This window comes from Electrona antarctica (genome assembly GCF_951216825.1).
Source record: "Electrona antarctica genome assembly, chromosome: 13".
Classification (NCBI taxonomy): domain Eukaryota; kingdom Metazoa; phylum Chordata; class Actinopteri; order Myctophiformes; family Myctophidae; genus Electrona; species Electrona antarctica.
Window position 1 is genome coordinate 25,932,028 of NC_136794.1, and position 14,877 is coordinate 25,946,904.

General features: G+C 41.5%; 1 protein-coding gene across 1 annotated transcript in view; it reads right to left on the bottom strand.

Annotated features, from left to right (window-relative positions):
• Positions 1 to 2,968: 2,968 nt before the first annotated feature.
• traf3ip1 (TNF receptor-associated factor 3 interacting protein 1) overlaps positions 2,969 to 14,877 on the bottom strand; it is a 36,765-nt gene continuing 24,856 nt past the window's right edge. Inside the window, exons 14-15 of the mRNA XM_079518991.1 lie at positions 7,556 to 7,773; positions 2,969 to 6,632 (exon numbers count right to left, since the gene is read on the bottom strand). Of these exons, the coding sequence (XP_079375117.1) occupies positions 6,467 to 6,632; positions 7,556 to 7,773 (384 nt within the window). The 3' untranslated portion in view covers positions 2,969 to 6,466. The remainder of the gene's footprint in view (positions 6,633 to 7,555; positions 7,774 to 14,877) is intronic.

The following is a 14,877-nucleotide window of genomic DNA, read 5'->3' on the forward strand; positions in this document are numbered from 1 at the left end:
ACGTGCAGTGCAGTGCTACTTCCTGTATGCTCTTATTTGGAAAGATTTAAAGGGGAACGCCTCCAATTGTGGATTTGGGGGAAACAAATAAGGAAAACATATCACACCATTTTCTAATTTGCAATGAACAATTTCGTGCAAATTATTCCAACATAAATTGTTGGACTAGAAATATAATTGATATCAATACAGCTTTGCTCAATGCTGGCATGCCATGGGTTTAGGTTAGACTGGAAAGACAGAATATGAAAGGGCAAAATGACACCTGTAGCCAGAAGAATTGCTTGGACCATGCATGGCAACATGACAGTTTGGATGGATAATACAGAAATCAACACAATTGTCAGTTCAAGGCCCATAGAATCTTACTGTATGTTTTTCATATTTGGTGCCAGTAGCATTGTAACGATATAGTAACTATAGTGTGTCGTGTCGGGGACACGACACGGCCAGTATCATGTTCTTTTTGTTTTGTATAGACCAGTCTCACATTCAGGCACGAATAGTTCTTATAACGGCAGTTATAAGAAACTGAGCCCCCCACCACACGTATAAACGGTACTTTTTGGCCAGAAAGGGATTTTTTTTCACCGGAGGAAAAATATTCTCTATGAGGCAGTTCTCTGGGCAATATCGGTAGAGGGCGCATTGGAGTAACAAAGTATTTTTTTCCCGGTGGAAACAAAATCCCTTTTTGGCCAAAAAGTACCGTTTATACGTGTGGTGGGGGGCTCAGAGTGCGTCCACTAAGGAAAGTAGGCTTTCTATTGACACAACCCGTCTTTGTATTGGTGAGTAGGTCAAACGTTCATGAGATTTCCACTAAAGAGGAGAGGCTGGTCTTGAGATTTAAAACTGAAAGTCCCATAGCCTTATACTGCAGGGCAGAATCGTAGTAGCAGTAGAAGGCTATGGACCAGAGCTAAGTGTTCCCATGCCGTTACTTGCAATATTCCATTCATTCTTTCCGTTTGACCAGGCGTTTGGTGCTCCCCGAACTTGGTGCAAAGGACTGCAGGCAGCCGGGCCTGTATCTAACATGTTAATGCACCATATTTTTATAGTCTAACCTAACGTGATAATGTGAATGCACCATATTTTACGGTCTTGAATGTGACAGCACCATGAAATGAAATGAAATCTATATTTACCCAGGGTATCTGGGCTAAGCTCAAGAACTTGTTTCCAGCCAGGCCCTGCTCATAGAACACATTTCATCGTAGTGGTTGATGCCTTGTTCAAGGGCATTTCAGCGGTGGTAATTTTAACGTGTCGGACGGCTGGTTCGAACTGGGAACCTTCCGGTATCTAGACCGCGCCGCTATCCGTTCGGCCACCGCTGCCACATACCATCTATCTGTGGCGGGTGGCAGACTGTGGTCGCTGGACGTTTCGCATGCAGCCATGGGGCTGTGGCTTTTAGTACTGCCTGACGACAGTTGAACCGTGGATGCAGCGGCTCTGGCGGTGGTCTATAAATAAACAGTCAGGTCAGCAATTCCATGTGTCACCCTGGACAGACAGGGCTAAAGAGACCCTGCAGCTCTGTAAACACTCTAATACTCCATGTCCATGGTGGAAAAAAGGAATACATCTGGAATTAGATACTTCAATAATAAAAAAAAAAAGATAATGCAGGGAAAATGTATGAATTTGGATATAAATAAGTAAACAGTGCTTCTCTGGCAAATACATAGACATTATATTTGAACACACAATATGTATTATTGCACCTTCACATGAACAGAATACACACATGTATTGATAGACCAAGTGTAGCAATATTGAATTAAATGGAGAAGTAATTAAAACACTCTTTTCTTCTTAAAATTGCAAAATACAACTCACAAGTACTTAATATTACAATCGATTACCAATTTGATACAGACTATTTGCATTGCAAAACGATACAATACAAAGTAAATGCTGCCGTTTACATTTCGATATACTTCGATTCTTGAAATTAAATTTGATTTTTCGAAGCAGTTACAATATTGTTACACCCCTAGTAAATAGTATTACTTCAGTCCTTAAATTATAAAGTGTAATAAAATAACATGTAAAATAATCAACTGGCAATGAATGCAGTAGTACTTCAAAGCTGCAGCTATGATTTTGTGAGGTTACAGCCACTCTAGCAGTCTAAACCATAGCCCTGTGCTTCCAAACAAAGTGGTGTGGTGTGGTTTGTGTTAAAATTAAGGATTGGCCCTTTCAACCTGGCTCGGATTAGTGGGCAACTGCAGTCCAGAGCAATGAAAAGGATGTATTTTAGGAGCCCACTCCAGTTGTCAAATAGAATCCTTCATTAGCAGCACCAACAATTGTTAAGCGCAAAGTCTAAAAGTTTTGAGGGAGCCTTCTCTTAAACCACGTCACTTCTTGCTAGTTTTTGACAATGTAGTTTTGTTTGTGGAACCCTGCAGTGAAAAAGTAAACGCAGATGGATGATGGAGCTGTAACTTGATTGTAGTGTGGTCTCTTAATCCAACTGTTGAGGCTAAGGCCAGCGTCTTTACTTTAAGCAGGTGTCCACGCTCTCTGTGAGGGGCCTTTGGCTAAATTGATTTGTATCACAAATGCTCTGTCTAAATCTTTCTTAATGGCCATTTAAGGGCTTCCTAATGCTTTTTGTGTGCCGCAGCTGTTTCATGGCTTGTCAGAGCAAAAATCAGTGCTGATGTTATAACTAGGTCCTTTAATGAAAATTTGAAGGTTTTGATTATGTCATGTCAGGCCTAGCTTTAAAGAAAATGGGTCTCCTCGCAAGTGTGACTCTGGTGTTCCAAATTCCACAAGGACTTTGGTTGAACTTGTCAAAAACTGAAACTATGGTTTGAAACTATACTTTGTCATATAATAAAATACTTAGATGTACATCACATTAGCTCTAAGTTCACAGCATCCTCAATCACAGACTGTCCGCATCTTTTTGGTAGGTCTAAAAAGAATGACATGGAGGCAAATCCTTATTGAAATGTAACCATTTAATTCACTCCACTACAAAAATTATATAATTATCTTAACTATGATACAGACTCCAGATATACATAATATACAGTTTAAAGCGCAACTGTGGAAATGGTACAAATTAGTTTACAGTGTAAATGGTCCTTTCATAAAAAATAGTATATTTCAGAAATGGGCTCCCACTGTGCGCGATTTTCAGTTGGGAACGTATTTAAACTGTACATGTTTTTATTTCCAATACATCTATTCACATTTATTTCATGGGCTATAATACTGATATGAAAATGAAGTGAAACTGGAATATACATTATGTGACCACAAAATAGATATTCACTGTAGTAAATAGTGTGATGAAATGTTTTGCCTAGTAATTTATACTTGGTTACGCTCTGCGCAGTGCATCAAATAGCCGATATACAAGCTCACTTGTAGATTATACACATACATTTAAGTACAAATCATGCTTTTCTGTCGCAAAAATACAATGTTCCTTTTGTATTTTCTAATATAGTAATTTTATTTCCCTCACAGCGTGACAGGCCACTGCACACATTACAATTTGATACTTTACTTTGTATTACACAAAGTACAGGAAGAAATATGTATAGATACATTGATATTTTCTGGCAAATCAAGACAATTTGGTTATTTCATGATCTGGTCCTGATTTGGTTCGGGGAGGGCTCCCCGAACCAAATTTTTTTTATAATAATTTCATACTGTCATAGAACACTTGTGCTCTGGAAGCCAGAACCCACCAGTCACAGCTTGCGCTGTTGGTGGCGAGACGACTTGCTCAAGACAAGCAGCATACACTATAGCCAGTGTTGGCAACTCTCGTGAGACTTGTGTGTTTGTGTGTGTGTGTTAGATTGTGCACAGGTGGTGAAAAACAACCATGCTGTTTTCGTGCTCAGACATACCCAGACAGACATACCCAGGCAGCCAGCCAGTTACCCACACACATAGTCACTTAAGGAAGTGGTTTGCACCACTTAAAAAGAGGGGGGGGGAAAGAAAAAGAAAGCATAGGTATTCTAGCTGCAGTACCTTGTATAACCACTTTGAACCTGGTGTCCCTATTGTGGGCATGACATTCATTATAGGTGGACAGCTTTGTAAATTTGCCAGGAATGCCAGGGTTAATGTGGTCTCAAAGTGCATTGGTGCTTCACAAGTGGAATAATGGAAGAGATGCCACTAGACCAGGGTTCCCCAATAGGCGGCCCGCGGAAGAATTTCAAAAAAAGAAAAAAGAAAATAAAAACTTTTTTTTTTTTTTTTTTTTGGGGGGGGTCTCAGATATAAATGGCATTAAATGGGGGTCAGTAGCCTATGCATGTCAAACTGGGCATCCTTTTCAAATGGGGTCCTGCCCTGAAAATGAATTTTCAGGGCAAGACCTCGACCTCACGCGTGCGGACTCGGCCCCCAGTCTGGTACCCTAGTCGAAATATGGCCCTCGAGGAAAATTAATTGGGGAACCCTGCACTAGACAAACGGGTACTGTCTGTACACATTGAGTATATTGCTTTTTACAAGCTACAAAGAGGTTCAGGTAAACAAAGAAACCAGTGGCTGTCAAAACTGAAAAAGCGCGAGTTGTCCTCGGTTGATACGTTACGTGGAATATAAATTAGTTAATAAATCAGTGCTATTGAATAAGTCGATGTGAACATGTTTCCAGTTTTCAATCAGATTAATGTTCCACTGAAAAGTACTGTAGACTGAACCACTGTTGTACTACTAGAGTCCAAGATTGCAATGATGGATAACCAAGCAACTCACAACTTTTCTTAATGTAAATCGCTCTGGATTAAGAGCGTCTGCTAAATGCCTAAATTGTAAAGAGCACATGACTACTACAAGTCCAATGAAAGGTTCTGCACACAGCAGTGGGTAAGGGTTAAATACTGTTTATGTTTGAATTGGTTCATGAAACTTCAAATTTAGAAATTGGACTGAGAAATTCTTAGTATGTCCATGGACATGTCTGCTCACCTTGAAACGTGTAGGACTCCCTTGGTCTTCTCAACAGCCAACCCTTTTTTGAGCAAGTGAAGCATTCACTGGCTCATTCATTTGGGCCAGCCGTAGCTTAGTGGGTAGAGAGAATAGAGACATGCCGTCTCTATTCATCCCGCACAAAGTTATACAGTACATGTCAAAGTGTTTCTGAGCAAGACACATGATTCCTAAGAGCTGTCTCACATGTACTCACCATGACCAGCCTTCAGCTGGGTGAAGCCGAAATAAAATTCAGCATCCATAGCTTAGTGCTTAGAGGCCACCTAGTAATGCTCTTCTGTCGGGAAGAAACCACCTAACTGAAATGTTTTTGTTTGTTTTTCTTCAGGAAATGAAGAAAACCATATATTATAAAAACAAAGCAATACTGCCTCATCAAAGTTAGTGCTGTGACCTGTTGTATGTATATGTATGTTGTATATATATATATATAGCATGAGAGGGTGAGAGGTGGTGGAGTTAGCTGCTTTAGCAGACAGTTTGTGGGTCCAAGGGAGTTAAGAGGTTTTGTCCGAAGCGCTTTTTATTACTTTTCATTGGTTCAATATGTTTTTAACCAACACACAGACGTAAAGGCTGTTAAAAACAAAAATAAATAAATCAAAAATTAGTTAGAGTTAGGTGCTTTCCTACTGACAGCAACGAAATTACTGTAGAAGGTCACCGGTTCGCTTCCCGGCACGCCCGTGTCGAAGTGTCCCTGAGCAAGACACAACCGTAACATCTCCCGTGCATCTCCGAGTGCTCATGAACTTCGTCACCACCATCATCACCTGGTGAAGCTGAAATTTCCCCCGTGGGATAAAGGTCTTCCCTTCCACAAAGGCACAATGAAATAGTAAGCAATATGTTGCAGAGGTGGGGTGTGTATTGTGTGTGCACGGCAGGAACGGTTTCGTTGTCCTCCAACCACAGTGGCTTGCAAATTCACTAGCCACTTTGACTGTTTGGCCAGGCATCTGGTTTTTGAGCAGTGGCACAACATGTGACTTTGACTGTCCCTATGTCAGTGTCTGACTATCTGTTTGGGGTACCAACAGGTGAGAAAGTGGTGCTGTTGAGCTTCACACTGTGCACAGATGCATGATGGGAAACCAAGTATTTTGTGTAACACCAATGTCTTTCTACAACAATAAAAGTATAGTTCCACCACTAAGTTCAGACAGGTCTGATTCTTTTTTTCTTTTATGAGAACAGGACCCTCCACAATCGTGATTGGTTCCCTGCCAGAGTGGCTGATAAGAGGAGACAACCAGCCACTGCTACAAGCAACCAGATTTGGCTAGCGGTTTTGTGCCAAGATCCTAAAAATGGATATTGGGTGGGCACAGTTCCTTCCTTAAAACCCCTTGAAACTGCAGCTTTTCATTTTCACCATTACTCAGAGCACTGTTTTGTCTCGAAAACATCAGCGCTTAAAAAAAAATACATTTATAATATATATACTGTATCATAGACCTTTGTCTACTCATGTCCTGGAGGAAAAGTTGATGCTGGTCACCATCTTTTGGATCTTCTCCTCGTTCTTCAGGATGTTGGCCTTGACGGCACAGATCTTGTCCTGCTGGTCCTTGATCAGCTGTTCCAGTTCAACTAGCTCAGACTTAAGGGGCTCCACTGCGCTGTCGGTCGCTCTGTGACACACGGAAACATAGAATCACAAAACATCGTTATAATCGATGCAGATCAAATCATTTTGTTTTTGTGTTTAAGTTTAAATGATTAAATGTCAGTACTTTCTTTGTATATTTAAGTTACTTGTCATATCTGCCTTGTGCAATTTTTGATTACGAAGACTTAAAAGGCAATCTGAAATTAAATTTTGATTCATATCAAAGTTCCCATATTCAATGCCAATGCCTAAAACACAATCAAATTGTTAATCGCAATTATTTGTGCGACAATTAAAGTAGCTATAAGTAATAATATATCAATTTTAATGACATTTATTTTATTTTATTCAGACAGACAGCAATGGGTTAAACGCTCCCCAAAAAGTATTTGTCACTGTGATACCTCTAGGTTTGGTAGTTGATACCTCTAGATTTTCTCAGAAGCTTTGTCATTGGTCAAACATTTCCAGACGGTAAATGACTAACCAATCAGGAAGTGGACAGTCAAATTGCATGCATTGTAGGCAGACTGCAGCCCCTAGAGGTGTCACAGAGACTAACAATGTTTTGGGAGCGTTTAACCAATTGCTGGCTGTCTGAATAAAAAGGAAAAAAAGTCATTACATTTTTGATACAGTATATGATTACTTATAGCTACTTTAATCGGCAACTTAATTTTGTAACCGTGACAGCCCTATGTGTGAGTGATCCAGTCTGTACCTCTGCTCCTGTGTCAGGGCCTGAGTGTGCTGCTTGTTCTCCTGGTGGTGTGTGTGTGTGTGTGTGTGTGTGTGTGTGTGTGTGTGTGATCCCTCCAGTCCATACCTCTGCTCCTGTGTCAGGGCCTGAGCATGCTGCTTGTTCTCCTGGTGGTGTGTGTGTGTGTGTGTGTGTGTGTGTGTGTGTGTGTGTGTGTGTGTGTGTGTGATCCCTCCAGTCCATACCTCTGCTCCTGCGTCAGGGCCTGAGCGTGCAGCTTGTTCTCCTGGCGCCAGGTGTGCAGCTCGGCCTGCATGGCGTCCATGTCCTCCTGGACGTAGTCCATGATCTTGCCCAGGGGCAGGGCGCTGCGGCACAGCGTCTGGACGGACGCACGCAGCCGGGAGATCTCCCGCGACACCAGCTCACGCTCCTTCCTCCTCGCCGCCTCAGACACCACGCTCTGGATTGTGGACAGAGTGTGAGCGAGTGAGGGTGGAAATAGTGCTCAAATGTTTTAATTTTTCAAGTTTTCAAATGTATAAAAATCTTTTGAAAATAGCAGATTTACAAGCTCAAAATGCGTCACATTGCGACGCTTTGTGAGTTTGTAGATCGGCTATTTTTAAATGGCCGGAACATATATAGCGCTGAAGTGGTTGGTTACTGTATGTTTTGCAATAATAATCAAAATCTAGAAAGTAATTAGTAAATAAAGTTTCCAAATAAATGTAGTGGAATAAAAGTACAATATTTGCCTCTGAGACGTAGTGGAGTAGAAAAGTTAAAAATAAAAATACTCGACATTTGACATACTCAAGTAAAGTACAAATACCTCAAAAATGTACTTAAGTACAGTACTTAAGTAAATTTACTTAGATACTTTCCACCACTGGTTCTGGATCGGTGGGACAGGGTGGAAATTGCGCAAAATAGCTGATCTACAAACTCACAGAGATTGCAGATCTTATTATAGAGCTTGTAGATCTGCCATTTTGGAACGTTCACGGCGGCTTTCATTTATTAATTTATTTCATTTAATAACATGCCCAAAAGTAACACTGGTGCATTAGTCTCTAAATGTTACTGGCAACAGATCTCTCGATATTTAGGCAATATAAATGTTTGTTTTTTCCTCCTGAAATAAAAATTGTTTTAGGCCCATACAGGTCAATTAGTACAATCTCAGAGATCATTTAACTAATTCGCCCACTGAGATTGTCATTTGACCCCTTTACTTACTCGTCGCCGAGACCTCTTTATATATATTGATTGCGCTTCACAACTCTGTTCTGCACTCGGAACACTCCGGTGAAATGTCTGCTGGCTTATGCTGTCTATTGGAACGGAGTATTTAGGTGATTTAGGATTCTAATATCTCGGATTCTTCTTCCAGGCTGTGTTTTGGATCAAAACAACCTTGATTTATTACAAGAAATTGGTTACAAAAGAATTGTCCTACTGCTGACCTATTTATCAACATTGTGAAACAACTATATCTCCTAGAACAGATTATTCTGTTTCTTCTGTTGATGTTTTTGTTTTAATGTATGCCTTGTTTGTCTTTTGTGTCTCTTGCATATTCAAAAATTCAAAAAATAAAGAGTTAAAAAAAAAAAAAAAAACTTGATTTGCAGCTCATTTTTATAAACGATATGATCGCCGGTTACAAAGTGTATGTTTTGGGTGAATAAAATAACATTTGCGGGACCTGTTACATAGCGATTTTACACTTCCTGTTTCCCCTTTTCTGAGAGAAACGGCTTTCAAAATAAGACCGTTAACATTGAAATGCAATCGTGGCAAATTACGAGTATCGATTCAGACACCAGATGGCAGTGTCGGCGGCGAATAAGTTAAACAAAACCCAGTACATTTCTAATCTATACAGTATTTCAATTTACTCATCATAGTATATCAAGTAAATCCTATTGATCCCCAATCCCTTAACCTCCTATGCTGTTTTTGCGCTTCATAGACGAAATACAATACAATATAATGTTAATAAACACTATTTACCCATAAATAAATTAAACATAATTACCTAAAGTTAATTATCAATAACAAATATCCAGTCATCAAAATGTTATCATTTTGACAGCCAAGGACATAAAGGCCCATCATTCTAGTGTTAACAGAGAATCACATAAAATGTATCAACAAGTATTGTTTTACATAGTCTGTTTGTGTTAGTTAAGTTAAAAGTAACTTGGAAGAACACACACACACACACACACACACACACACACACACACACACACACACACACACACACACACACACACACACACACACACACACACACACACACACACACACACACACACACACACACACACACACACACACACACACACACACACACACACACACACACACACACACACACACACACACACAATAATAAACCCTCTTCAGGAATTCTACACTTGCTAGCAAAAGTATCAAATGCCCATGGCCAGAGCAGGGCTGCATTTAGTGGTTTAGGATTTCAAGGCTAAAAATGTTAAGCAGGAATTCTACCAACCTACTTGTATATATAAAGATCAAAAGCGTGGCTGAATTGTGTTGGTTAATGTAGGGGGACTGGCTGGTGAAGGCCTCCAGTGTATGATGGTGGGGTTGAGGGGGTTCCGCTATGTCCCAGTTACCCTCAGCCCCTTGATGGGGGTGGGGGGAGGAGTAGGGGGAGAGGTATTAGAGAACGGCCTCCCCTTGGCACGACCAGACCCAGTGATGTTTGCTCAGCTGGGCTCTGCAAGGCCTCTTCAGTGTGTGTGGGTGTATGTGCACGCGTCTGTGTGTGAGAGAGAGACTCTGAGTCAGTGAAATGACAGAGCGCTATAGCTCTGGCTAGCCTAAAGCCACACACATGCATGTGTGCACTCTTTCTCTCACACATGCACACACACACACACACACACACACACGTAATATAAAGGCATAGCACTACCAACCAGAGGTATAAGCGCATGCAGATATAGTGGACGCACGGCAGCCACCCACACTCCTGGTCTTAAAGCCTTGTTTATTTAAGTAACAGGCTGTGGCAGTGAGGTTATTTTACTACAGTATTGAGTAACAACTACTACACTTATGCCCCCTTTCAAGTTCAACGCTCGGCCCAATTTATGTCATTTGGCCCCCACAGATGGAAGCACCTGCCTTTGTGCGGCAACAGAAATCACCGTTTGCGACAGTGTGTAAACTAACTGACAACTTCCTCTTCAAAACACGCCGGCCGTCACACAGTCCACTCGGGTAGGAGGCCAAATATCACGTTTTGGCAAGAGCCGGTTCCACATTTGTTCGGAGCCCCTGTCTTATCAAGCCATCTCTTAAAAACAAACCAAACGGCTCGGTAATTACCACGTTGAAAAGCGACTTAACAAGACAGGACCGCGCTGGAGAGAAAACACACAAAACCTCAAATGTTTGCCGCACATTCCCGTCAGGAAGCAAGCAAAAAGAAAATGTAGAAATTGACAAGTTGCCTTCTTTTTTTGTACCCTTTTTTTGTACCCTTTTTTTGCGGTGGCCCGGGGTGTGAGGGTCGAAACGCCCAGGCCCAAGGGTCCCTCCGTCAAGGTGGGTGGCTTTCCACCGGGCCCCGGCGTGAACACAGCAGCTAGACAAACACTCCATGGCTCATTCGCCTTGCCACGGCCGCGGACCGCCCGCCCGCCTGGCCCAGACCAGACCCGTGGCTTCACTCTATTTCCCGCCCACTCCGCGCCTTTTCCCCCGCTGTCTCAGTGGTGGAAAAAGTACTCCAATGTTTTACTTAAGTAAAAGGTATCAATACTGCAATATAGAAATACTCTGTTACAAGTAAAAGTCTGGAATTCAAATTGTACTTGAGTAAAAGTAGCCTACAAAGGTATGGGCATCAAAAAGTACTTTAAGTACCAGAAGTAAAAAGTATTTAAAGTTTTCAATTGTATAAAAATCTTTTGAAAATAGCTGAAATGTATATAGGGCTGAAGTGGGTAATGTTTGTTTTGTAATAATAATCCAAATCTACAAAGTAACTAGAAACTGTCAAATAAAAGTAGTGGCCGGAGTAAAATATTTGGATCTGAGATGTAGTGGAGTAGAAGTATTTGTAATTGGAAATACTCAAGTAAAGTAGGCTACAAATTCCTCAAAATTGTTACTTTACGCCACTTTACACCACTGCCCCTCTCCCTCTGTATATATATGAAGAAAAAAAAACAGGACCCCTGGTTTGTGTGGACTCTATCCAGGCTGGACATAAATCACTGCTTTATAGAGGCCTCTGTTGGGGTGTAACAACACCAGCGAGCTCCTAGTTTTTCCCTCTCTTTCTCACCCCCGATCCCCAGAACAATATTTGTTTAGAATGTGGTGGCCCAGTAGGAGAAGGGAGGCTAGGGTTTTTGCCATTATCTCAGACAGTGATGGAAGTCTAAAGCAGAGCTAGGGGTCTAAAGAGGAGCCCACTGCTATACTGAGAGCAGGTGGTACGCAGTGGTGGAAAAAGTACTTTTACTTAAGTAAGGCGGACTCTGGTGGACTGTAGTCAACGGCCTATGCTCCATGAAAAGGAGCGATAGGCATAAGTAAGTAAGTAAGTAATACTGCAATGTAGTAATACATTAAAAGTCCGGAATTGAAAATGTTGCTTGAGTAAACGTACAAAAGTGTTGGCGTCAAAATGTATTTAAAGTACCAAAAAAATCCAGGATAAGAACGCAGATTTGTTTTGGATGTCTGAATGTTGTGTTAAGTTGGTTGTTCACCAAGGAAGTTTTTGTTTAAGGAAAATTCATAGAGAAGGCATGGCAGTTACGTTGGAGAACGATGTATTGTTTATGTATTTTGTTTATGGTGTAACATTGTGTATGTACATTTTGTGTCTTGTAAGCCCGTGCGGGCTGGGCATCTTTTGATGTAGGACACAATAAAAAACTCTATCTATCCATCTATATCTACCAACAGTAGAAAGTACTCGTTATGCAAAGCTCATTGTGAGCTTTTAGATTGGCTGTCGGATAACGTCTATAAAGTAACTAAAGTTTTCAAATAATTGTAAAAGTACAATATTTGGATTTGAGATAGAATAGATAGGAGTAGAAGTAAAAGTACTGGAAATCGTAAATCCTCAAGTAAAGTACAAATACCTCAAAACGTTACTTAAGTACAGTACTTACTGTAACTAAATGTACTTAGTTACTTTCCACCACTGGTGGTACGTTGCTTAGCTGCCAAGACACACGTGGTAACTTAAGACCATCATCTTGTGATATAAGATGCTTCTAACGTGGGGAATACATGATCCTGCAAGACAAACTCAAGAAAGAGCCTTTTAACCTGGCGGCCCCATTTTGGGCATGATAGAGGTCAAATATTTCCCCAAATTCACGTTGTGAGCTTGTACAGTAGATATGATATTTTTGCTTCTTGTTTGACGCCCTTCCCGCCCACCCCCCAACTTCCCTTTTTTACTTCTACGGAAAATAATGATACGATGGAAACGATCCACAAAAATGTTGTGCAAACATTTCACCCACTTCTTTACTTCTGTAAACCTGTGACCTGACAATATAGCCGATTCTGATTTTATTACAACAAGGTATGTAGAGCTTAAGTGGATTTTAAAAGCACTTTGAATATTTTGTTTTAACTTTAGTGGTACTGAAAAATAAGTCCCCGGGGCTACTATATCGTCTCAGGTCTGCCTGCCACTATGGGCAGACTTCAAAATTAAATCCTCACAAACCTGCATGCAACACTTCAAGGCAAGCTACATTGCAAATGTGGAATCCATCTTGTCCTTACATAGCTAATTAGTTTAATTAGGAATTGCATGCAAAAAAGGATGATTTATGGCATGTTAATAGGGAGTTGCAGAGGAAGGGGTGGGTAGGAGCATTCTTCAAAGTGGCCTCTGACAAGAAAAACGACTCGCACGCATGGATCCCGTCGGAGGCCTAGTAGAAACCTCTTGGGTATCATTAATTAAAGACACGTTAATTTAGCCACGAATGGACGAGTTCACCATGAGGGAACAGCTTCCCTCATGATGTAACCAACTTCAGTCGTCAGCTTTTACAAACTGTACGTTAGTCAGGACAAGAGGATTATAGTGACAAAGCGGTTGTGACTGAGCCATGTTGAGCACCAATCACTATAGGTACACCGTTGCACTTTCAGGAGACGCTCTAGTCTTGCGTAGCCAGACGATCAGTGATCGGTGACATCTGAATTCAATGTAGCGGTGCTACATTGCTATTCTGGCCTCTGCATTGAATGTAGATGTCACTGACAACCACAAACTTATGCCCACTTCTTTGAAAACCAATCATGATAGCGTCTCATTAAGAAGGAACACACTTACATCTTTGCATTGGTTGCGCAATGCAGTCGTTTATATCTGAAATATTTCCATCCAGTTTTAGTCCCTAGACTGAATTTAGATCAGCAATCATCTGACCACGCAAGACTCATTTAAATGTCTCTTGTAAGGCTAATATCTATATCTATATTTAACCAAGTAGACCTCATTGAGATGTGGAATCTCTTTTGCGAGAGGGACCTTGAGTCCTGGAATATAGTTTGTCTGCAGCGTAATCACTGAAAACACGACTCTGATGTCTGGAGGCGCCAATGGCCATATTACATCATTGATGAAGACCACAGAGTCTCGAGTCTCGAAGTGGAAACGAGTTGAAACCTCTGGGAATGCGCCTCGTCCTGGCTACTGGTGTCCATTGAGAGACACTGATGGACATCCAGCTCCATTTTCTCTTACTGTGTGTTCCCAGAGAAAAGTCTCAGAGGTGGGCCAGGGAGCAACACATATACAGGATGAGAGTCAGTCCTGGAGGTTGCTCATGGCCGTCCTCCACCATTTTTCATAGAAAGACATCCAAAAGTCCAGTCAGATCATAAAAATAGCTGGGAGTCAGTGAGGTGAGGAGGGAAGATGAGGGCCGAGGGCCCGGGGAGGTTACAGGATGTTGTTATAAGGTCACTGTACCCCCCCCCTCCCCCCAGGGGTCACAGCTGAGATCACCACCTTGGGCCCTCTGAGCTGAACCAGAGGGGAAATCTCAATGGGGGACAACTAAAGGCTTCCATTGTACAGGAGGACCCGACTCATATTATTGAAACACAGCGGAGTGGTATGTTATTCAAAACGGATCTCAAGAGAGGCTCTGGGGGACTCCATGAGATTTGAAGATGATCGCCTGTGAATGCTCTCCTTTGCAATTTCATGCCTCGCGATAATAAATCCAAAAATGCGTTGCCAGGGCCAAGGTCTGGCCTGAAATCAGATCATGCCAATTTCAGCTATTTCTCTGCAGAAACCTCACCCCCCCTCCCCCCCAATACCTCCGATATGTCAACATGGCCTCAGCGAAAGCAATACGGCTAATGGAATGCTGTGGGGTCATTTCCCTTACGTTTCCACAAAAAAGAAAAGAAAAAGATGAAAAAATGAAATGTCTGGATGTTTATGAAGACACGGGGACCTGCAGGGAGGAGTATTTATTTTCCTGATGATTCTGCAGAGAGTATTCTGGCCTTTCTCCCTCCGTGA